The sequence below is a fragment of the Portunus trituberculatus genome, chromosome 12 (assembly GCF_017591435.1).
Source record: "Portunus trituberculatus isolate SZX2019 chromosome 12, ASM1759143v1, whole genome shotgun sequence".
NCBI classification, from domain to species: Eukaryota; Metazoa; Arthropoda; class Malacostraca; order Decapoda; family Portunidae; genus Portunus; species Portunus trituberculatus.
In genome coordinates this window covers 865,539-890,538 of record NC_059266.1, presented here as the reverse complement: position 1 = coordinate 890,538, position 25,000 = coordinate 865,539, and the positions used below count along the sequence as shown (strand labels likewise).

The 25,000-nt window shown below is 39.1% G+C and overlaps 2 protein-coding genes and 1 long non-coding RNA gene across 8 annotated transcripts in view; 1 reads left to right on the top strand and 2 right to left on the bottom strand.

Annotated features, from left to right (window-relative positions):
- Window positions 1-25,000, bottom strand: part of LOC123502923 — a 29,740-nt gene that overhangs the window by 2,719 nt on the left and 2,021 nt on the right. The gene's annotated exons all lie outside the window — the stretch shown is intronic.
- LOC123502921 (28S ribosomal protein S29, mitochondrial-like) lies at window positions 3,935-10,839 on the top strand. 2 transcript variants are annotated; one of them, XM_045252211.1, is made up of 9 exons: window positions 3,935-4,003; window positions 4,240-4,349; window positions 5,781-5,991; window positions 6,618-6,710; window positions 7,189-7,325; window positions 8,133-8,293; window positions 8,973-9,114; window positions 9,987-10,079; window positions 10,546-10,839. In XM_045252211.1, the coding sequence occupies exons 1-9, from the start codon at window positions 3,955-3,957 to the stop codon at window positions 10,744-10,746; spliced, it is 1,197 nt and encodes a 398-aa protein (XP_045108146.1). In that variant the 5' UTR covers window positions 3,935-3,954; the 3' UTR covers window positions 10,747-10,839. The 2 variants fall into 2 exon arrangements, with proteins under 2 accessions (XP_045108146.1, XP_045108145.1); XM_045252210.1 differs by having other exon boundaries at window positions 4,237-4,349.
- LOC123502922 lies at window positions 11,792-20,869 on the bottom strand. Of its 5 annotated transcripts, none has more exons than XM_045252212.1 (4): window positions 20,714-20,869; window positions 19,048-19,219; window positions 17,683-17,796; window positions 11,792-16,742 (listed from the first exon to the last, which is right to left on the bottom strand). In XM_045252212.1, exons 2-4 carry the CDS (start codon window positions 19,100-19,102, stop codon window positions 16,609-16,611), a joined length of 303 nt encoding a protein of 100 aa, XP_045108147.1. In that variant the 5' UTR covers window positions 19,103-19,219; window positions 20,714-20,869; the 3' UTR covers window positions 11,792-16,608. The 5 variants fall into 5 exon arrangements, with proteins under 5 accessions (XP_045108147.1, XP_045108151.1, XP_045108149.1 ...); XM_045252216.1 differs by having other exon boundaries at window positions 17,695-17,796; XM_045252214.1 differs by having other exon boundaries at window positions 17,683-17,790.

Genomic DNA, 25,000 nt, shown 5'->3' with positions numbered 1-25,000 from the left:
TATTGCATAAACATCCTACAGCCTGGGAGCAAACTGAAAATATTCCTTGAGTATATCCCTGAGAGTGGTTGAGTATGCAAGAGTTGAGTCAGATATTCTGTGTGTGTGTGTGTGTGTGTGTGTGTGTGTGTAATTCACCTTGGTCGTCCGCTGTGTTTCTTTTTCCCGTGGGAGATGCAAACACTCGCTGGGAATAAATATTTACTACTTTGACAAATAACCAAAGCTGGACACGACAACGAAAAAGAAAGAAATCAAAATAACCGTAAAACCGATATGTTGTATTCTTAAAAGTATAGTATTTCATTAGTAGTAGATCTGGTAATAAATAGTTATCATAGACATACTATAGGACTGAGACCACAACACACTCCACACACCGGGAAAGCGAGGCCACAAGCCCTCGAGTTACATTCCATACCTATTTACTGCTAGGTGAACAGGAGCCACACATTAAGAGGCTTGCCCATTTGTCGTGTGTCTGTGTGTGTGTGTGTGTGTGTGTGTGTGTGTGTGTGTGTGTGTGTGTGTGTGTGTGTGTGTGTGTGCGTGCTTTGTATAAAGAGAGAGAGAGAGAGAGAGAGAGAGAGAGAGAGAGAGAGAGAGAGAGAGAGAGAGAACATAAATACATAGAACATTCTTTATCCCAGACTGAAAGAACAGTCAATGAAGCCACACGAAGCTGGAGAGGCATTTTTTTTTCTTTCTTTTTTTATTCACGAGAACATCCAGGGAAGTGAGCGTCGCGGATTTACTCCTCCTCCTCCTCCTCCTACGACTACTACTATTACTACTGCTAGAGAATGAAAAACAATATCATAGTCTGCCTTTCAAGTACTCCGTTTTCTTTTCACGCGGGAGAAGCAAACACTCGTTGTGAAAATAATATTTACTACTTTGACAAATAACCAAAGCTGGACACGACAACAAAAAAGAAAGCTATCAAAATATCCCCAAATGTTATATTTTTACAAGTATAGTATTTGATTAGTAAAAGATAGTTATCATAGACATACTATAGACAAGTACTGCCATCACAGACATCTTCTGCTACGGGTTGAAGCAGTGGTGTAGTGATGGTGGTGGAAACAGTGGTGGTGGCGGTGGTAGGCTGTACTGCAGTCTTGCTACACACCCACACACAGCCGTACATACTAAAACACACACTCATAGACCGAAAATACTCCCAACACACTCAAAACATCTCCATACACATCCAGAACATGTCTATATACATCGAAAAACACGTACATACATGCACACAAACACAGGTGAAGTGTTCTCATTCCCCATATAATCTAGCGGCACCAAGCACCAAGTGGCAAGACATGAGGACAGTACAAGCCTTCATCACAACGCTTCACGATAATTTATTTAAAGGTATTTTTAAGGCCATTCCCTTATTTTTAGGTTTCCTTTACAGATGAGTGAAAACAGAGCCCAAATGTTAAAAAGGTGCTGTGTATAACGAGCAATTGCCAGTATTACCAGCTATTGTTTGGTTGTTTCACTTAGCCAAACATGTGTCAGAATACAGCCACTAGTCTAGCATTACATATTCCATGGTCAAGTTTTCCCAATGTGGCTTAATTTTGTTGTGATGAGATAATAAATGCTCGCGCAGCGGCTGTTCCCACCATCCCGGGTTTTGCCTCCCCCACGGGCCCAGGCCGCGACCCCCAGGTACCACCCTATCCCCCGTGACAACCTGCGGGTTCCAATACTTTTTTTTTCATATATTTTCTAACAACAATATCACGCTTCCATAGTGAGTTTTTATGGTTTCTATAAATATTTCATTGTGTTTGAAATGTGTTCCGCGTCTCTGTTTAGTGGTGTTTTATAGCTTAGATATGAGCTGTCATATCGGTCAATTTTTTTGTTTCCCATTTTGATTTTTTTTTTTTTATTTCAAGCTGTAACCAGGTTTTATGATATTAAAAAAATCGTGAATGCTCTTTTAAGAGCAAAATCAATCTATTGAGTTAAATATGTGGACTTTGAAATTGTTTTTTGTCCCGTTAAACGAAAGTTTTATTTTTTCAATTTTATTTGTTTACGTTTCTGCTTTGCGGTAAAACTCGTCGTAGAATGCCTTAAAAGAAAGCTCAGACTCTGTAGAATGTGTTATAATACTCCTCGAGTGAAAATGGCTGGACTTTACAAGAGTTTTTAATGAGTTTAGAGTTTAATGCTTTTTCTTTACATAAATGCTCTTTCACTCGTTGACTTCTGGTTCTAGGTCAGTGTTGGATGCCTGAGAAGAGAGTTTGTATTGTCTAATATTTTTCGAAAGAAATATAAAGTCGAAATGGCTGAACGTTTTGGCAACGTTATAAGTGAAAATGTTTATATACTTTCAATATACTTAATTTAGACGATTCTTTAAAACTAGTTAAGCAGGAGATGTTTTGGTGTTTTGGATATTAGTTAAAGTATCTATCAAGTCATAAAATAGCAAGCATTCGGCCGTGGCTTCCTTTTTTCTATAAGTCAATTTTTAAATTATATACGTAATTCAGCTGAGTGACCACTGTTCCCGCGCACTTGATGACGTCACAGCCAAGGTGGTGACTGGCGTCCCTCCCTCCCTACCTCCCAGTTCATCAATATTTTGCATAATATTTAGTGATTTCTATGTGTTTTCTCGTGTTTCTTGGCCCAGGTGTGTAGATGGTAGCAGCAGAAGAAAGAAGAAAAGGGAAATAAAGGAAGAGGAGGAGGAAAGGGAGGAGAAAGAAGAGAAACAGGTAAGGCCCAATATTTGTCTCCCTCCACTTCATCAATATTTTGCTTAATATCTCGTGTTTTCTAAGTCTTTTGATGTGTTTCTGGGCTGAGGCGTATAGATGGAAGCAGTAGAAGGAAGGGAAAGGAAGAAGACGAAGAAGAAAGGAGAAATAGAAGAATAAGAGGTAGAAGAAACAAACCGCAATGTTTAGGTAAGTCTCCCTTTTAATCTTACCGTTCTTTTTTATGCATGCTTTGGTGTTTTTTTTCTTTTTTTTTTTTTTTTTTTTGCTATATATGAGATGTTTTAAGTATCTTTGGTAGTGTTGCAGGGTGTTTTTGGATGTTATAAGTGTATTTTGTGTGATTTTAGTTTGTGTTTGATATTCTAGGTATATTTTGCGTATCGTGAGTGTGGTGTGGAGGGGTATTTGAGTATTTGGGTGTGTTTTAAATGTGGTTGTGGGTATTTTGAGGTGTTGTATGGTGTGTTGAGTGTGTTTTGGTTGAGTTTTAAGTGTTTGATGTGGTTTGGGTGTGTGTGTGAGTGGTCTTTTGAGTGTGTGTGGTGTTTTTGGGTGAGTTTTTTATGTGTTTTGGGACATTTTGAGGTGTTGCATGGTGTTTTTAATGTGTTTTGCGATCATTTTCAGTGTTTTGAATAGTTTGTGGGGAGGATGATCTATCAAGCCTGCAGGGAGGCTGGCAACCAAATGGGCTTTTTTTATTATTTTTTGTTGTAGTTTGGTGGCTTAATTTCCTCTCTTACATGTAAAACATACTGTGTGTTTCTAGTGAACTGTGGGACAGATTGATGTGTTGCATAATGTTTTGGGTTAGTTTTGAGTGTTTTAAGTGATTTAGTTGTGTGCAGGGATGTGTTTTGTGATGTAGGGGAGGTATTAGATCGATAGATAGATAGATAAACACAAATTCAAAAGAAAAAAACAAATATTAGAATATGAAATCAAACAAGAAATAAAGAAAAATTAATCACAAGAATAAATCAATGCATGAATACGCTTAATAAGTAGAGAATTATAAGAGGGAGGTTTCAAGACATATCCTTTTTCTGTGGTTAACTCTCTCGGAACTGTAAGTGAACTGGTAACTAAATGGGCCTTTTTTTAATTTATTGTTGCACTTGACTAGCTTTCCCTTCTTACATAAGAAAAAAATTATAAGTGAAAACATTTTTTGCCAGCGGTCGTCAGTGTTTACAGCATGATGGCTCCCTCGGCGCGGCGGGCTGTGCTGCTGCTGCGGGGACTGGGTGAGTGGTGGTGCGGTGTGTTTAAGTGGCCTGGACCATCACAGTGGTGGCCAGGGCGTGCTGCAATGTGTATCTGAGGAGGAAGACACGAGTAGTAGTTGGATAGTGGTGTGATAGTGATGTGCCGGTGTGTGTGTGTGTGTTGTGTTCTTACCTAATCGTGTGTTTACAAGATTGGATCAAACTCATTATATCCTAACCTTTATTTCACATGTTAACGCGTGTGTTACCAGCAGTGCGGCGCGATGGCTGTGTTGCCGCCCTGGGCCAGCGGTGCGTCAGTATTGAGGCGGCCCAGGCTCCTCCACCACGCCCCGAAGCTCCTCGCACCGCCCTCACCTCCCCGGTATGTTGTGTTGGATGTATGTGTGTTTGTATGTCTCTAGGTTGTGTTTAGTTGGTCTGCTTTTTTTTTTTTCATTTTCTCTCTCTCTCTCTCTCTCTCTCTCTCTCTCTCTCTCTCTCTCTCTCTCTCTCTCTCTCTCTCTTTAGGATTGTAAGTTGTGTATATATTTTCTGATTTCTCATTATCATGGTTGTATTTATTTATTTTTTGGCACTATCCCAATAAAGTCATCCCTCCAGCTCTCCTTATTTCCCAGCCCTCTCTTTGCAGCTCGTCACTCAGCTGACAGGACATGGGAATGAAAATATTATAACCAAAACTAACCTAACCTAAAGAAATCTAGTTAAGGCAACACACACTGCTGATATGTCTTCCTCAGAACGCTTATGATCAGTAGCATGGTTAGGTTAGGGTAGTTTTGGTTATCATATTTTCATTCCCATGTCCTGTCAGCTGAGTGAAAGAGCTGCAAAGGGGGAGCCAGGAAACAAGGAGAGTTAGGGGGACGACTTCATTAGGACAGTGCCAATTTTTTTTTTTCACATTGATTTTATTATTCCGTGTCGTATTTATTTATTCTCCTTTTTTTCAGGATTGTATATTGCTTTTTTATTGTATTATTTTCTATGATTTTTTTTAATATTGCTATGTTTATCTATTTCAATTTCTTTCAGGTTGTATTCATGTATTCATATTCCTTTTTCATGGTTGTATATTGTATTTGCCTATTGGTTTTGTTTTTCATTAACTATGATATAATTACATGGCTCTGTAGATTTTTTCAGTATTGTTTTTATTTACATACTTATATTTCTACAATTTGCTTTGATATTCACTGTTTGCGTGTTGCCATTTTTTGCTTCTGATCTTTTCTTTCACCATTCTCTTATTGTCTTAATGTTTTGCTTTACAATTCTTCCTTTCTTATCTGTACATGTGTTTTATTTTCACTTTCATCCTTCTCTCCATATCAAACCCTTATATATTCCTCACTATCTCCATTTCCTTTGACATTCCTTTTTTTTCTCTCATTCACTTTCCTTTAACATCTTCAGATTTTTTCCACCTTCACTTCACAATCCTACTTTTCTTATTTTTTCTTATTTTTCTCTTGACATTCACTTTTCTCCAACTCTCACTTATTTCTCCCTCATTTCTAGATTCACAATCCTTATATTTATCTCCACATTATTTGACATTCACTTATTTTCATCCTGTTTCTTTCCTCTTTGACATTCACTATTTTCATCTTATTCCTTTCTTCTATGACATTTATTTTCCATCCTGTTCCTTTCCTCTCTGGCATTCAATTATTTTCGTTCTGTTCCTTTCATCTCAGACATTCTTTATTCTTTATCTAGTTCCTTTCCTCCTTGACATTCACTTTTTGTCCTGTTCCTTTCCTATCAGACATTCACTTCCCGTCCTCAGGTGCAGCACACGGCAGAGCAGCATGGCCTATGGTACACCTTGCGGCCCAGTGTGGTGCAGCAGCTCTTCCAGTATGGCATACCCAAGCAGTATATGACACAGTGCCGGACCTTTGCCGAGACCTGCCTGATGGTGCGGCAGCCGGCCCTCACTCTCATGGATTACATTCGCCGCAGTGATCTCTCTCTGCCGCCCAACAAGTTTCTTCTCTGTATCCTTTTGTTGGGAGTCTTTTGGTGTGGTTTTTACTTATTTTTCTCACTCCTTTTCAGTGATTTATTTATTTATTTTGGTGGGGGTTTTTTCCAGTAATTTCAGTGTTTTATTTTTTCTCTCTCCTTTTCAGTGATTTAGGAATTTTATTAGGAGTGTTTTTGTGTTTTTTGTTATTATCAGTGATTTTAGCATTTTATTTTTTCTTTCTTCTTTTCAATGATTTAGAAATTTTATGAGGAGTGTTTTTGTTTTTGTTTTGTTTTTTTCATATTTTTATCTCAACTTTCAGTGCTTTATTGTGTTGATTTTTTTGTCAGAAGCATTTTTTGTGTTTTATTCATGTTTTACCTTGTTTTTGTTTATTCATTTTATTGATTTTGCATCTCTTATATTTTGATGTTTTATTTATTATGTAATTTGTTTATTTGCTTGGTTGTTGGGGAAGGATGATGGGAGTGATGTTTTCTGTCTTTTTAGTTTGCTTAATTTTTCTGTGGGAGAGATGAAGAAAATGACATTAAGATGCATAACAAAGAGAGGGAGAGTACTTGCCCTCCTAGAACTATTGCTTTGTCTTTGTCATTCTTGTTGTCTGGTGTTGTTCCTGAACCCATACCACAGATGGTCGTAATGGGTGTGGCAAGACACTCTCCCTGATACACACCACACACTTCCTGGCTGATGCTGGCTGGCTCCTCATTCATCTCCCCTGGGGTGAGTACCAACACACACCAATGTCCTACTGTCCCATTTGACTCAATCGACTATGTGTGTCTCCTATTTATTGCCTTTATCTGCATGATTTATTATTTGTGTAGGTAAAAATATGTTGTATTCTATAATTCCCTCCACAACTTAGAAGTAGTATTAATTGGTTGTATTTCTATTGTGAGTAGTTAACGTCCATTAACCATGGAAGTGTAATGTTATGTCTAAGATGTAAGCACTGGGCCTCTTGTTGCAGCTAGCTGCTTATATATATTTCTCCCACATTAACCAATCCACATTTATCATCCATTACTCTGTCCATTTATCCACTCCCATCTTTCTACTTGAAATTTATCTATCATATATTCATTGTTTTTAGTACGTATTGTATTCCTTATAGCTTACACTCTTACTTTCTCTCTCCTTACACTCATAACTCCACTAATTGCTAACAACACACTCATTATCACATCTCCCTGAGCAGCCCCAAGGTGGAGGAGGAACTTCAAGGAGGTGACCCCGTCCTCCACCATCGAGGGGCAGTACAACCACCCCCTGGATGCAGTGATGTGGCTCCAGCACTTCAAGACACAGAACGCTGATCTGCTCAAGTCGCTGCAGGTGAGAAGGGCACAGCTGCAGTAAAGACCCATACATTTACATAGAATGATAGGCTAATAGTTTTCAGTGATGAGGCTGTGGAACTCCCTGCCTGTTTCTGCATTTCCTTCTTTCTATGGCCCGAACTCATGTAAGAGGGAGGTTTCTTGACATTTATCCCATTTTGTCCACCTCTCTAATGCAAGAGTTAACCAGTACTCTCAATCCTTTATCCCTTTCTTTGGTATTCTCTTGGAACTCCCTTCCTGCTTCTGTAGTTCCTTCCTATGGCCTGAACTCATTTAAGATGGAGGTTTGAAGACAGTTATCCTGCTGTTTTTGGCTAACTCTCTTGGACCTGCTCATAGACTGGCATCTAAGTGGGCCTTTTTATTAAATTGTTTTTGTTGCCCTTGGTCAATTTTCCTTGCTTACATAAAAAAAGCTTGTAAGAACATCAGAACATAAGAAAAAAGAGGGAAGCTGCAAGAGGCTGTTAGGCCTACACGTGGCAGTCCCTGTATTAACAAAGCTACTTAATTCCATCTATCATCCCCATCCATTAGTTGTAAGTGCTGAGTCATTATGGGGCCTATAAATAAAGGTAGATATATAGATGGTGATGATAGGTGGAGAGAGTGTGTTGTTTGGAAGTAAGGCAACTATGAGTGGGAAGAGAGAGGAAGTAAGGGTTCAAATTTTAAGGAATGCAAAAAATAGATGTTTCATACAAGGACTGCCACATAAAGGCCTGATGGCTTCTTACTAACTAACTAACCCTTATTTCTTATTTTCTTATGAGTGCACATTACCCACTTCCTCCTACAGCTGGTGACTCAGGAACGCTACACTTGGTCCCGCCGTGAGATCACTGAACCTGACGCTCCTCTGGGGGAACTGGTGGATGTGGGGATTAGCCGAGCACGCTACTCCACCGACTGTGTGCTGGCCCTCACTTCAGAGCTCAAGAGACATGCCACAGAGGGGAGGTACGGTGACAGTCTAGTATTTTTTGAGCATGACACACTGGGCCTTGTGTTGTAGTGTGTACAGTTTGGCATACTTTAGGTGACTATATTGTTTGGTGGTAATTTTCTATACCTTGTGCAGTTTGACGCTAGTTTGGTATACTGTACACACTTCGATAGTTTAGTTTGATATATTCTGTAGAGTTTGGCACTAAAGTTTTTGCATACTTTTTTTCACAGTTTGGCACTAGTTTAGCATACTCTGCACACTTTGATTCTTTAGTTTGACATATTCTTTACAGTTTGGCATACTTTGTCGATTTTTAGAATCTGTACATAAATTAGAACACAGGACAACAATAAACAGAGGCAAAGAGAATGTGATAAGGGAGAGAGAGGAAATGAGTTCAAGATAATTAGAATAAAGAACAGAAATTAACAGAGAGGATGCAATAGAAAGAGAGGAGATGAAACAAGATAATTAAAAGACATGAACAAGAATAAAAGGACAAGGAAAAGATGACAGAAAGAGAGAAGAGAGGTGAGGAGAAGAGAATTAGAACAAGAAACAGAAATAACCAAAGAATAAATACAGAGAGAGAGAGAGAGAGAGACACAGAACACAAAAACAACATAAAAGAAAACACAAAAGAACCGAAAGAAAAACAACAGCTCACATATCCTTGCCTTGCCTGGACAGGTGTAAAGTGGCAGTGGTGGTGGATGGCATCAACACCTTCTACTCACCTGTGTCTCGTTACCGGTGTGAGGACAAGACCATGCTGGACCCTAAGTTCTTCACTCTCTTCCAGGCCTTCAAGCAGCTCTTCAGAAGTGACTGGGTGAGAGAGAGAGAGAGAGAGAGAGAGAGAGAAGCTGTGTGTGTGTTTGTGAGTGTGAGTAGAGAGTATGGGTCAGTGCAAAAAAGGCTGTGAGAGAGAGAGAGAGAAGGCTTGTATTTAGTGTAGCTGTGTGTCTGAGTGAGGAAGGCTGTGAGAAAGAGAGAGAGAGGCTTGTATTGGGCGTAGAGAGTATGGGTGAGAGTGAGAGAGGCTGTAGGTGAGAGAAAGAGGCTTGGATTGGTTATAGAAGTGGTGAATGAGAAGAAAAGGAGAGATTGTTTACATTTAATAAACTGATTGAGTTCTCTTCTTTCTTCTACAACAACAACCACTCACTCTCGTTAGTCTTATTGTATCCTCCTCTTCCTTTTACCATTACTACAACCACCACAACCACTTCTCTCTAGTCTTATTTTATCATCTTCCTTATACCACTACTACAACAGCCAATCCTTCTCTAAACTTATTGTATCCTCTTCTTCCTTCTACCACTGCTGCAACTATAGCCACTCCCTCTCTCCATCCTCTTCCTTCTACCTCTACTACAACCACTACTCCTCTCAAGGCATTATATCATCATCTTTCTACCACTGCTACAACTACAACGACGACTTCCTCTCTCTAAATTTATCCTCCTTTTCTTCCTTCTACCTCTTCTACAACTACAACTACTACTCTCAAGACTTATTATATCATCTTCCTTCTACCACTACTACAACTACAGCAACAACTTCCTCTCTCTAGATTTATCCTCCTCTTCCTTCTACCACTACTACAACCATCACCACTTCATCTTTCTTTCACTCTTTCTTGTTGTAAATATTGTCCTATCAGCAGTACTAATAAAATGGTTCAAATGTTCCCTCCTGCAGAAGAATGGTGTAGTGGTTGGCTCTGTTGACGCCCTGGCTAACGAGGGGCAGAGGCGAGAGTCCCACCTGCCTCGTTACCTCCTCCGCAAACAAGTGAGATGGCACTTCTACCTGTCCTGTGATGTGGTGATGGCTTGTCTTGTTGCCTGTAGCTCTGTTGGTCTTTTTTGTGTTTATGTTCTGTTTGTTTTGTTTTGTTTTGTTTTAGTTTTTTGTATTAATTTTGTATATTTTGTCTTTCTATACATATTTCTTGTTTGGTTGCTTCATTTTTTTTCTTTTATTTCTTATTTCCTTTGCTTTCAGGCTTGTATTTAACAATTTATCTTTATTCATGCTCTTGATTTACTACTTTAATTTTATTCATGCTCTTGATTTACTACTTTAATTTCTGCGATAGATATTACAGCCATTACAAGCTATGGAATTCCCTGCTTGCCTCTGTGCTTCCCATCCTACAACTTGCATTTTTTCACTATGGATATTTCAAGACACATTTTTGTTATTTAGGCATCACAATCATCCTTTTATAACAACTTGCATTCTCTCACATCCTAAGGGCTGGGAGGCGCTGGATCCCTTCGTCCCCATACCTGTCGAGGATTATAATGATCTGGAGATGCGGAGTGCCATTGACTACTACCTGGACCGTCACTGGCTGCAGAACCCCCAGGCCGGCTCAGACATAGGACGGCGTGAGCTGGCGGCCCTCTCAGCTCATAACCCATACTTACTAATGCATGTGTGTCGGCCATTGTAGTGGTGACAGGTGTGTAGGTTTGTGTAGTGGGTCTTTGTACAGTTGTGTAAAGATTGTGATAATGATGAATGATAATAAAGTCTGTTGTGTGTTGGTCTGTGTGTTAGTTATCATGTGAGTGGGCTGGTGAGTGGTGAGATAAGTTTATGGTGGTTTATCTTCTCGTTTCTTCTTATTGGTAGATTTAGAAGGGTGTGGTGTAGATTCTGAGGGTGTTAGGTGTGTCAGTCTTCAGTGGGAGGGTAAGATTGGGTTAGTTGTACGAGGATAGTGTTGATAGGAATGTATATTTTGTTTAAAGGTATGTAGGAGTTGTCCAGGTTAAGAAGATACTCATATTATTTGGAAAAGGAAGAGGGTAAAGTATAGACAGAAATTTACAGTTTTCATCACTTAAACTGAATGAAATGTAAAGAAAATATAAAGTTAAGGCTGTATGTATTTGGAGATGCTTAGGATATTAACCCCTTCACTGTGTTTGCTGCATCTTCCCTTACTTCTTGGCCACTATGAGAGGGTAGAGTATATAGAAATTTAGTTTTCATCACTTAGACTGAATGAAATGTAAAGATAATATATTGTTAAAGAGAAGTAAGAGTTAAGAGATGCTTTGGTATATTAACACCTTCATTGCTGTTTGCTGCATCTTCCTCTATTTTTTTAGCCACTCTGAGACTCTTCTCTTAGTTCTCCAGCCACTTCCAGGCTTTATGCTGGTCAGAAACTGCAAGATCTATTCTCTCATCCCATTCTTGTAGACGTAAAACTAGTATAAACATTTCATATTTTGCTCTTACTTTTAAGGGTGTGAAGTGTTGCAGCAAAATGGTTAAGAGGATTAAACTCTGAATGAAATGAGAGAATAGTGTTAAAATTATGAGAGAATTCAAATTATTAGTGTTGTACGTCAATACAAACATGCATTTCAATTTTTGTTTATGAATTCTGTTTTAGCATTAGTTTTATCTTTTTCTTTTATTCTCCTGTATTGGAGGGTGTTGAGGTGTTGAGGGAGGAAGGAAGGGTGGAAATCAAACACTCGTGGTTAGGTTGTGTTTCTCAAATGTTTATAAAATTTTAGGTTACTGTTAAGTTTACATTTGGTATTAAAATGAAATGAGAGTGAGAATTCAAAGGGTTTTTTTGGAACAAGCTTAGGTATATGATGATTATGACATGGCTTTACTAGACTTATTAGTAGTATTGTTAGTTGTCATTGATGCAAAATGATGGGGTTACTCTTGCACACACACACACACACACTCTCTCTCTATGAAGGATGCCCTGATATTGCCTTACTAAGAGTATTATCAGTTATTTTTGACTAGAAATTATATAGTTACACACACACACACACACACACACACACACACACACACACTATTGTCTATAAAAAATCACATAGGTTCCTCATCCCACAAAAAGAAAAACACCACATGAGCTTGTACTCTCTAGAACTCGTTTACATTCTAGAACTGACTGATTGATTCACTCATATCACTTGGCGACACAAAAACCTCCGCCACATGTCACCTTAACACTTGGTGAACAAAAGGGATATAAAAAAAAAAAAAAAAGAGAGAGAGCACCACTGTAACTCAAACCAAAATCTGGTACTATTTCATTTTACCATTCTAAAAAAAACTATCAAAAGACACTGATACATAACACCAGTGAATGATGGGTACTGAATCCTGATGTATCTCACCACACTCCAAGACTCACCTCTCCTGCTTAAGAAATTCAGTCAGGGAAAGATGTACAGTATGAGTCATTTGTTCAGGAGTCTATTGCGCCATCACACTCATTCCTACTGTCTTGGTGCCTTCCTTCATTGCTGAGTCGTCTGGTCTATGAAGCTACCGGCTGGGATTCAGATTGTTAGTTGAATGAAGCTAAACAGATGGAAATTCGGATGATGGATATGAAATAAAGCTTTATTGATTATTAGTTAATCGGAGGACTTAAAATGGAGCAAAACTGATGGAAATATGGAAGATGTACATGAAATGAGGCTCTATTGATTGTTAGTTAATGGAAGGATGTTAAATGGAGCTAAACTTAAGAAAATGTGGAAGATGGATATGAAATGAGGCTCTATTGATTGTCAGTTGAATAGAAAACTTCAAATGGAGCTAAATTGCAGAAAATATGGAAGATGGACATGAAGAAAATCTATCTCTAGTACCTCTTTCTGTTTCCTAAGGGAGCAGACCACTAAACAGCCTCCATCTATTGCTTCTCCCCATCCAGACACTGTTTTTGCCTGCTTGAGTACCAGACCTCCAATAACACTGAAGGAAGGCACCAGACTCATAGAACGATCTTTGATATTTGTTTAGTGTCAGTATTTCCTCAATTTAAACTAGGATTGTTGTACTTTTAGCTTTAGTTTTGCCTTAGATTCTCATGTCATGGCGTCAATATTTGGGACATGTAATAGTAGTAGTTGTAGTAGTAGTAGTGGTAGGTTGACTGGAGCCATACACAGGGAAAATTCTCTCTTACAGGAGCTACTGTATAATTCCAAGCACTAAGTATACAGATGCATGCATTGTATAGGTATGGAGAGCCACAGGTTATACACAAAACAAATCCCATCCAGCCAAGACACGACACATTGACTACATCTATGTACTTCCTTTGTTTTGTTTTTTTATATAATGCAACGTTTTCAAGACATTTGATCCTGATGCGAAGTACTCTAATGAATGGCAAGGGGTTTTGTGAAGGAGTTAAGTAGCTGAAACAAATCTGGTCTTTTTAATGGTAGTTTATTCACCAGTCTATTTATTTGCTTTTGATCTGTTTGCTATTTATTTCAAGCTTAGTGTTCTTGGAGGAAGTGTTACCATCTCCCTTTACACTAAGCTTAAAAACAGAGTGGTGAGTAAGTTACCATTACGGAAGACTATCAATGGAAACTTTAAAGCAACTAAGAGGTCTGGGTGACTGAAACAGGGCTGGTCTTGCCAGGAATCAAGACCGACAACATTTCCGAGTTTCCCTTTGGTATTCATACAGCACAAACATTTTAGAGCAAGGCATTTCATCCTAAATCACATCTTCTCAAATTGCATGGTCTAAGAGACATTAGTAGGCATGATATAAAGTGAAAATATCTATCGTTGGATTTCTGCTGTGAAGTAATACTGTGTTAACTTTGCACTGTCACCATTATTGTCCCCTGAAAGCATCTTTAGTTGGCCATGTCACTTAGAATACCAAGAAAGACATGTGGCTGAGGAAACGCTCTTAGCCTTGGAGAAATCAAGAGAAGCAGCAGTAAATCATTAGGCCTACACGTGGCTGTTTGTTTCTACGTTAGGTTGGCACAAGGTTCTATATTACGTGAGGATTTTGCTCTAGAAATTAGGTAAGAGAAGTTCCCCAAAATGCTCCATATTTTAGCCAGACACTGTGATGCATAGTGAGAACATATTTTAAGTTCTAAACATCGACACATGGTTGTAAAATACTTAAAGGCTCCATTCAGAAAAATCAAAGATACAAGAAGTCATCAAGATATTCATGAAATTGAAGAGCATTGTTATAATTCATAAAGATTGCCACATCAAATTATTTATATGTAATAGAATAAGACTGGCACATGATTCCAATAATAAGAGAAGAGATAAGTATACAATGTAAATAAGTTCGTCCTTCAGAGATGCAAAATAATTTATACATGCATATAAGAATTTAAGTTGTCTGGCACATGATCTTAATAAGAAAGGAGACCAGAACACAGAGTAAATAATAATATTCTTCCTCCAGAGATGCAAATAATTGGCACATATGTCTAGCAGTTTCAGTTTTCACCCTAAGAAGTAAAGAAGACAGAAAGGACAAGGTATAATATTACTGGTTAAGCCTCTGCCTCTTCAAACCTTCACTAGTAAACAATTATTGGCACATCACTTTAATACTGCAGGTTTTCATTCACAGTGAGGAGAATGTGAAGGAAAAGTAGATAAGGAAGAAGATTGGCATATTGTGTGAACGATACATACATGTCTTTTATCAAAATGTTCCCAAAACTTTGATGAGGAAAACATTATTGGCACATGATCATAATACTGCAAGTTTTCATTCTAAGTGAAGGGGAAGTGAAGGAAAAGTAAATAAGAAAGACACTTAAAAGATTAGAATGCCGTCTAAATAATACATGTTTTTGTCGCATAAACATTTTTGTCATAGAAATTGTAATGAAAAAAATATTGGTCCAAAAGTAATTACTGAAGCACATCATCACTTCACAAACTAAAGCTAAAAAAAGAGAGGGAGAAAGCAAAGTATATAAGTACATAATATAAACATTGCAGCTTTTCACCTTTTCACCTTAAGAGCTAGTGGTAAAAAATTTGATATTTCTTGGCACATAATGTTAATACTGCAAGTTTTCCTTCTATAAAGCTCAGAGGGAAACAGATCACACACTCTGCCCCTAAAGTCTTCCCTAACACACCTGACACTGAAGAAGGCAAGTTGGAAATTAAATTAAGTTACATTTGACTCAGGTCCACAGTCTTAAGCACTTTGTTCTCATTGGTACTGTTTTCAAAAGCCACAGGGATCTATAAGTCTTTTTACCTATTGTTAATATATAATTCTTATCACCTATCCTGAGAAACATGAAAGCATATATGAAAACTGCCATCATTTTAAGTTACATTATGTTAAGTGTAGATTCCTTTGTGAACTACCAGTAGAATCTTGAAAACATCCTTAGAAATGCCAATAGCTTTCTCTAGAACCTGTTGAATATGCTGAATACTAATTAGACTCATTAGAATCATGAAACAACCCTTGAAGACACCAATAACTTGTTTTGAACTTGTTAAAAGGTGTAAAATAATTTGCATCACCATAATCATGAAAACACTCTTGAAAACACCAATAACTTCTTTTTGAATCTTTTAAAAAAGTGTAGAATCTCTCTTACTATCACATAATCATAAAAAAATCACCCTTGAAAACACAAGTAACTTCCACTGCATAAGTTAAAAGTAGCCACAATAAGATGACAAAATGCTTAAGAACACAGACCTCACCCAAGCTTTGATTTTAAGCACAAGGGAAAAAGAAGAAAAATAAAACTGTACTTAAAATGTATACACGTACTTCAGATATAAAGTAACATATTTTTAAGTTTCATAAGTGTCAGGAAAGTAGATGAAGGTTAATGTTTTACTTATTTGGTGTAATAGGAGTAGTAGTAGCAAGAGTAGTAGGAAGGAAGGAAGGAAGGAAGGAAGAACACAAACAAATTCCTGCTCAAATACTCTCGCATCCAAAGTATATTACTGATGAAGAAAGAGATATTCACTTTTCTGCCAGTAACAGTGGTGGCAATGGTGGAAATAACACTACTCATACCAGGAAAGAGAAACAAAATCAAACTCCCACTGAGAGACAAACCATACTCAGACAAAGAAGAAATAGTAATATTCTTAGTGGCAGCAGCATTGGTAGAAGTAACACTCATACCAGGAAGGAGGAACAGGACCAGACTCCCACTGAATGACACACTGACAAAGAAAGCGTCTTCACTGCCTCAAACAAGTCCACTTTCACACCAACTCAAACCAACCCTGAAGGAGGAAGAGACGGAGAAAAACACCCACTGCCCACATTTCCACAAGACCAGACTCCCACTCAAAGACACACCGACAAAGAAAGCATCTCCACTGCCTCAAACAAGTCCACTTTGACACCAACTCAAACCAACCCTGAAGGAGGAAGAGACGGAGAAAAACACCCACTACCTACATTTCCTCTTATACCACTAAACAAACCCTGGAAAAGAGAAAGAGAAGGTAAGCGCTCACTACCTCCTATGCTGGGACCATCCACCACCACTCAGTCTGTGTCAGGGTTCTCTGTCCAGCGTCTGTGCACGGCAGTATAGAGGACCACAAAGGCATAGAGTGTTACCCCGGCTATCACCACCAAGATGCAGGCAAACACCACACTCAGGAACCCTTCATCAATACCTGGAAGAAGATACCATTTGTGTTAACCCCTTCAGTACCATGATGCATTTTTAAATTCATTCTATTTATTATTTGGTGATTTTATACAGCTTCGGAAACTTTTATGGGGATCAAAATAGTGAAGACTGTGGCCATTAATCTTCTGACCTCCATAGACTCTTCTTAATGTCAATAAAATCATCCAATCATACCCAAGAGAATAGGTTGATGGGTGTTCTGAAAGTTTCTGTACAATTTCTCTTGGTGGAGGTAGTGAAAGATTATGCTGTTGTGTGAGGTGTTTGAGTTGCTAAGTTGCAGAAAAGTGAGAGAAACTATTGGCTGATTTTCTGTGGAGTGTTTGGATTAGAAAGTTGCAGAAAATGAGAGAAAAAAGGGAGGTGAAAGAAGGTTGTGTTTGACTTTTTGTGAGGTGTTTGAGTTGCTTGCAGAAAACTGAATGAGAAACTAGTGACTGATTTTTTGTGGAGTATTTAAATTAGAAAGCTGGAAAAAAAGTGAAAGAAAAACTATTGACTAATTTTGATATACCTACCTAGTTATTTTAATTAGAAAGTTGGAGGAAAGTGAAAGAAAACTATTAATTTTGTAAAGTATTTAGATTATAAAGTTGGAGGAAAAAGTGAAAGAGCAACTAGTGATTAATTTTGATAGATTTTTGAATAAGAAGATTGGCAAAAGAAGAAAAAAAATATACATACTGTATTAAGATTCCAATATATTAGAATCAGAAAATAATGATCTAAGTTACTATACTACCCTGGCTCCCTCTTTTGATAGATTTTTAAATAAGAAAATTGGAGACAGAAAAAAAAATGTACATATGTATAAAGATAGCAATATATTCAAACCAAAAATAATGATGTAAGTTACTGTACTACCCTGGCTCCCTCCTTGAGTGCCCCCAGCCTTACCTAAAGCCACCACTCTTCACACGCACCCTTGCACATACCAGACTTCTTGGAGTGGGTTCTCTCATTCACCAGCGCCTTCATCTGCCGCAGCCGCTCTCGAAGCTCCTCCACATTCTCCTCCCCTTCATCATCACCTACGCCTGGGGGGAAAAAAATAACAATGGAAAGTAAAGGGGAGAGGATTAATGCTTCTTCATGTTCTCTTTCCCCTTCATTGTCACTGTCTGGGGAAAGATATTGATGATTAGATAATAGGAGAATGTTCTATATTCTCTTCCATATCACTGTTGCTAGATTCTTAAGGAAAGATAAGGCATAGAAAATAAGGATAAGAATAAGAGGAAGGGGGTTAATGCTTCTTCTTCTCCTTCATTGTCACTATGAGGAAAAAAAAGTGAACGTTAAATAATAAGGGACTCTTTTGCATCTTCCCCTTCATTGTCACTAAATCCATAAAGAAAATAATAAGGCACAGAAAGTATTGGTAAAAGAAGCTTGGTACTTTATTCTCTTCATCATCACCATCCCTGGAGAAAACAAGTCTAAGAAATCAGAAATAAAAGAACTTGGAAGAACAAACATTTCATCAAACTTTTTCAAATGCCACATACAGAGATAGCCAAGTTCTCATTATTTTCAATTTTGAGTCACTACAATCTTGGAAACATCCTTGAGAACCACATAATTTCCTGTGCAGACTGTTAACCCCTTCAGTACTGGGACATGTTTTTACCTTGAGATTTGTGTATGATTAGACCACTTTATTTACATCAGGAAGGGTCTATGGAGGTCAGAAGATTAATGGCCACAGTCTTCAATATTTTAATCCCATTTAGGTTACTGAAAATGTATAAAATCTCCAAACAGTAAGCAGAATGAGTATGGAAACATGTCATGGTACTCGAGGGGTTAAAGGCACTGAACCAACCTGTGACTTACCTATAGATCCACCAAACAGTCCACTATTGACCAGACTGAGTGGCATGTGTGTGTACCTATACAGACGGAAGCATGAATAAGGGAAGGTACAAGAAGCCATCAAGCCTACACATGGCAGTCCTTGTATGAAACATGGTTGCTTCTCTGTATCACCACCATTCATAAATATCATCTTCTAAACCTCCCTAGTGACTCCTCGACCTGATTACTGAGTCCATTCCATTAATTTAAGAGGGAGCTTTCAAGACATTCCCATTCTTTTTTTACTATCTCAAACCTCCTTGGGGACTCACATCTAAGTGAGCCTTTTATCTTTAATTGTTTTTGTTGCTCTTGCCCAGATTTTCCCTCTTACAAGAATAATGGACACACATCACACACACACACACACACACACACACACACAAGAAGAAAAAATCCAGTATTATTTTAGAACTGTCTTTTGTGCTTACCTGTGTATACTGAGTGAGTGGTTGGCCTGCTTCGGATTCCCTCCGTTCCCTCCATGCTGCCTGAGTGAAGTGTGGGGCAGTGGGGGGCCTGAGTGAAGTGTGGGTGTGTTGTCTCCTTCCTCCTCTGTCACTCACACTGTCACTCCCTCACCCTTGCTTCACTTGTGGCCGTCTGTCAGGGGAGGAAAGGTGTTGAGAGAGAGAGAGAGAGAGAGAGAGAGAGAGAGAGAGAGAGAGAGAATTTTAACCAGATTCAGGTGACCATTTCAATTTGGTGATTCAAGAGAGAGAGGGAGAGAGAGTTTTCTAAAATTCTATAGACATTTTTTAGTTTCCTGATGAGAGAGAGAGAGAGAGAGAGAGAGAGAGAGAGAGAGAGAGAGAGAGAGAGAGAGATTCCATTTTCCATTGGTTAATTACTTAAAGGAGAACAGCATTGAAACACAAAACATTTGCACTTAAACTCAATCACTTGAAGAAAGAAGGAAAGAAAGAATGAAGGATAAAGTTAATGCTCATCACCTTTACCATCATCACCATCACCATCATCATCAGCATCAGCATGTATAAAAAAAAAATGCACGGGTATTAGAAAGAAAGAAAAAGAGAGGAGAAAAGAAGAAAGGAAAAGATAAGGTTATCCCATTTATCTTCTTTATTTCCTCCTCCTCCTCCTCCTTTGTTTTAACTCGAAATGGAGAGAGAGAGAGAGAGAGAGAGAGAGAGAGTAGTAGTAGTAGTCGTAGTAGTAGTTGTAATAGTAGCAGTAGCAGTAGCGGTAGTAGTAGTAGTAGTAGTAGTAGTGGCGGTGGTGGTGGTGGTGGTGGTAATAATAATAATAGAGGTGGTGGTGGTGTTTGGTGTTCTGAGGCAGGGAGGAAGGGGCACGGGGGCGCTGACACACACCAGCTGTTGAGGGGAAGCTGTCATCACCCCCCATCCGTTCCCTTCACTTCCCTCACCACCACCATCACCATTATAAACTCCATCCCTCATCACCACCACCGCCACCACCATCACTATAACCGTTCTTTCATTATCACCTTCATCACCTTCGTCATCACCACTATAATACCATCATCTCTCCTTCTGTCACCTTCACCACCATAATGATGATGCAAGACACAATTCTGCCATCACTATCACCATTGCATCACCATCATCGGAGCTTTCCACATCATCACAACATCACTTTTTTTATCATCACCATTAGAGCACCATCCTGCCCTTCACTATCACCACTATCACTCACCACCATATTTCACCATCACAATCACCACGAGTATATTTCATCACTATACTACTACTACTACTACTACTACTACTACTACTACTACTACTATATTATTTCCCATTCAGAATCTTCATTATCAAGGAAGTTATTTAATCACCACCACCACCACCACCATCACCGTCATCATCATCATCATCATCACCAAAAACTACGTCTCTCACATGAAAAAGAAATGGAAAAATGGACTTAGTGTATAGGTGAACACACACACACACACACACACACACACACACACACACACACACACACACACCTGTACATTTCAGGTGAGTGTATGTGTGTCCTAATGATGTAATTAACGTGCATAGTCAGGTGTGGAGAGGTGCGAACACACACACACACACACACACACACACACACACACACACGTACCTTCCTTCAGGTGTGGTAGCGCAGGTGTGGGGTAGCAGAGGGACAGTGTAGGGTTGGCATGTGTGGACTGGTGGTGTGGTGGTGGTGATGTCTGCGGCGCAAACTCCCCATCGATTCTCTCTCTCTCTCTCTCTCTCTCTCTCTCTCTCTCTCTCTCTCTCTCTCATAAAGCAAACAGTAATGCAAGTTTCCAAGTTTATTTGCAGAAAATGTTATTCTCTCTCTCTCTCTCTCTCTCTCTCTCTCTCTCTCTCTCTCTCTCTCTCTCTCTCTCAAGGCTTCTTTAGATTCCTTGTTTAAGAGAGAGAGAGAGAGAGAGAGAGAGAGAGAGAGGGGTTCAAAAATACTTAAGTTTAAAGAAAACTCTTCTTATTGGTTTTGTGGAGGAAAGCGATAAGGAGGAGGAGGAGGAGGAGGAGGAGGAGGAGGAGGAGGAGGAGGAGGAGGAGGAGGGGAAGAAGAAGAGAGGAAGCGATAAGTTACACAAGAAGAAAGGAAGAAAAGCGAAAAAGATAAGAGAGAGAGAGAGAGAGAGAGAGAGAGAGAGAGAGAGAGAGAGAGAGAGTCACACATCTGTACAATAATTAATCTTTGTTTCTTACTGTATGTGTGTGTGTGTGTGTGTGTGTGTGTGTGTTACTAATGAGCTGGTTCACACAAATTGTGGGAATAAACGAAGAGAAAGAAAAGGAAAGGAAGGAAAGTGAAAAAAAGAAGAAAGGGTGAGAAGAGAAGGGAGAGATAGAAAGAAAAAGAGAGAGAGAGAGAACTGGAGAGAGAGAGAGAGAGAGAGAGAGAGAGAGAGAGAGAGAGAGAGAGAGAGAGAGAGAGAGAGAGTCGGTAAAATGACTATTAATTCTTGTAAATTTGCACTTTTCAATCTCTCTCTCTCTCTCTCTCTCTCTCTCTCTCTCTCTCTCTCTCTCTCTCTATAACCGTTTCCTTAATTTCCCTTTTAATTGATTTATTGACTCTCTCTCTCTCTCTCTCTCTCTCTCTCTCTCTCTCTCTCTCTCTCTCTCTCTCTCCTTGCTTCATCACCTCTTCCTTCCTTCCTTCATATATCCTACTCTGTCCTTCATCTCCTTGACTTTTCCTCTTTCCTTCCTTTCATCATCCATTCACTCCTTTTCCTACTTCCCTTCCTCCTTTATTCATCTTATCCCTGTTCTTTGCTAACCCATAATCTTTCTCCTTTCCTCCTTATTTCCCTCTTTCGTTATTATACCCCATCTTTTCCTACCCCATAATTTTTTTCCTCCTTGCCTCCTTTCGTCCCTTCCCTCTATCATATTACCCCCCCCCCCTTCAGTACTGGGTCGCATTTTTTATCATGAGTTTTGGGTATGACAGGACGATTTTGTTTAGAGTTGGAAGGGTCTATGGAGGTCAGAAGATTAATGTCCAGTCTTCACTATCTTAATCCCCCCACATAAGTATCTGAAGCTGTATAGAACCACCAAAGAGTAAGCAGAATAAATAGAAAGATTCGTCATAGGACTGAAGAGGTTAACTAGAGAGAGAGAGAGAGAGAGAGAGAGAGAGAGAGAGAGAGAGAGAGAGCACAAGAGGGAATCAGTGACCTTCATAATCTTAACCAAACCTCAACACTCTCACATCTATACTCGCTGCATCTTTGCCCAGTCTCTCCCGGTGTGGAGGTTTTCAGTCCCCTTGAGATCCCAGTACAAGGTCACATATGCAGCACCAGTAACCCAGTAACCCGTAGCCAGTAGCCTGTCCTCGTGCCTTTGCAATCTTGGGTAGGTCATAATGCTGGAGTGTTTAGACTACATTGTATTAAGAAACATTTTTTGCTGTACATCTCAATTTCCAAAGGGTTTAGTTGAAGAGTTGAAGGTACGCGGGTTTTCTAAGGTGTGCTTGTGGTTTTGTTGGTGTGTTAATGTGGTTTCTATATTATTTTAAGGAGAAACAGTCTTAAGAACCTTTTAAAGATGGTGTCTGTTAAAACTACCACTGGAGCCACGAAAACACCCTTGAAAACCCAAACAGCTTACAACAGATCGATCGCTTGTTAAATATATAGAATTCTTGTTAAAATATCACTGGAGCCACGAAAACACCCTTGAAAACTACAATAGCTTACAACAGAGCCTACTAAACAAACAGAATACTTGTTAAACTATCACTGGGCCCACGAAAAAAAACCCTGAAAACCACAACAGCGCACACTGCAGCCTTTTAACAGCAGTCAAGATAAGACACTGAAAAGCTTTTGAGAATACGGTGCCCTTGACTGACTGACTCTCTCTCTCTCTCTCTCTCTCTCTCTCTCTCTCTCTCTCTCTCTCTCTCTCTCTCTCTCTCTCTCTCTCTCTCTCTGGTAGCGTGAGTGGCGTGTGGTGGTGGTGGTGGTGATGGTGGTGAAGAGGTGGAGTCATATGGAGAGGAAAGCGTCAATGAGTGTCTGTATGTCGCGTCGTCACACACACACACACACACACACACGAAGGGGTTGTGGTGGTGGTGGTGGTGGTGGTGTAAGTGTGGGAGAAAACAAATGATGATTAATGTTAAAGGAATTCATTCATTCTTTCTTCTTCTTCTTCTTCTTCTTCTTCTTCTTCTTCTTCTTCTTCTTCTTCTTCTTCTTCTTCTTCTTAGTATTTGTTTTCTTTTGTTTTCTTTCCATCTTCTTTCTTTATTTTTACTTTTGTCTATCTGTCTTCCTCTTCTTCCTCCTCCTCTTACTCCTCTCCCTTCTCTTCTTCCACAGTCTGTTGCTGGGTAGTGAATCTATTTTAACCTTCTTCTTTCTCTCCTCCTCCTCCTCCTCCTCCTCCTCCTCCTCCTCCTCCTCCACATTATTATCTACAACATATTTATCTTGATATTTGCGTGTTTCGTGGTTTTATTACAGCTATTTTTTTTTTATCTTCTTCTTCTTCTTCTTCTTCTTCTTCTTCTTCTTCTTCTTCTTCTTCTTCTTCTTCTTCTTCTTCTTCTTCTTCTTCTTCTTCTTCTAATACCAACCTAAATTCTTATTCTTTTCTTTTTATCTTTTATCTCTTTTTTGTTTCATTCTTTGTAATATTTTTCGTCTTTTCCTCTTTCCTTGTTTTATCTTCCTTTCTTCTTTCCTTTCTTTCCTTCTGTGTTTTTTCTTTCTTTCTCTCTTCTTATTTTCATCACTAAGATAGTAAGATAGTAGTAGTAGTAGTAGTAGTAGTAGTAGTAGTAGTAGTAGCAGTAATGTGTGAAGTTGATATAATTGTTGTTCTTATGGGATAGAACAATGGTGGTGGTGGTGGTGGTGATGGTGGTGGTGGTGGTGATGCGTGAAGGACTCCAAGGATGTAATTAGCTCCACTTCCTCTCTCAATTAGCCAGGTCTTATTTAAGGGGTGTGGTACATCAACAACAACAACAACAACAACAACAACAACAACAACAACAACAACAATAGCAACAACAATAGAAAAAAGAATGTGTAAATAATAACTTATAAACAATTATTAATATAGACAAGCAAGTCACAATAGTAGTAGTAGTAGTAGTAGTAGTAGTAGTAGTAGTAGTAGTAGTAGTAACGATCACCGCCACCACTACCACCAAAAAACAAGCTAACAAACAAAAGTAACAAACATCTGGCGGTAATAATGGTGGTGGTAGTGGTGGTGGTGGTGGTGGTGATGGTGGTGGTGGTGGTGGTGTAGAAAAATAGCGTGTATTGTGTGTGTGTGTGTGTGTGTGTGTGTGTGTGTGTGTGTGACGAATAGACCTCCTCCTCCTCCTCCTCCTCCTCCTTCTACAACAACAACAACAACAACAACAACAACAACAACAACTACAACAACAACAACAACAACAACAACAACAACAACAACTACTACTACTACTACTACTACTACTACTACTACTACTAAACACATAACACGCATGCAAAGTCATCCACCCCTGTCACCACCACCATCATCACTACCACCACCACCATCACCACCACTAACAGAGAGCGACATTAATCATCACCACCACCTTCACACCCACACACCCACTAATCGCTATCACTTCCTCCTTCCTCTTCTTCCCTCTTCTTCCTCTCTTCTTTTACCTTAAAGTACGATATATATCTTCCTCCTCCTCCTCCTCTTTGAGAAAGTAACGGGAATTTAGTGAGCAAATCCATTTGTTCCATTTACGAGAGAGAGAGAGAGAGAGAGAGAGAGAGAGAGAGAGAGAGAGAGAGAGAGAGAGAGAGAGAGTCTTCAGTCTACATTTAGTTTGTCTCGCCGAAGGTGTCAGATTTTAACTAGTCTACTACTA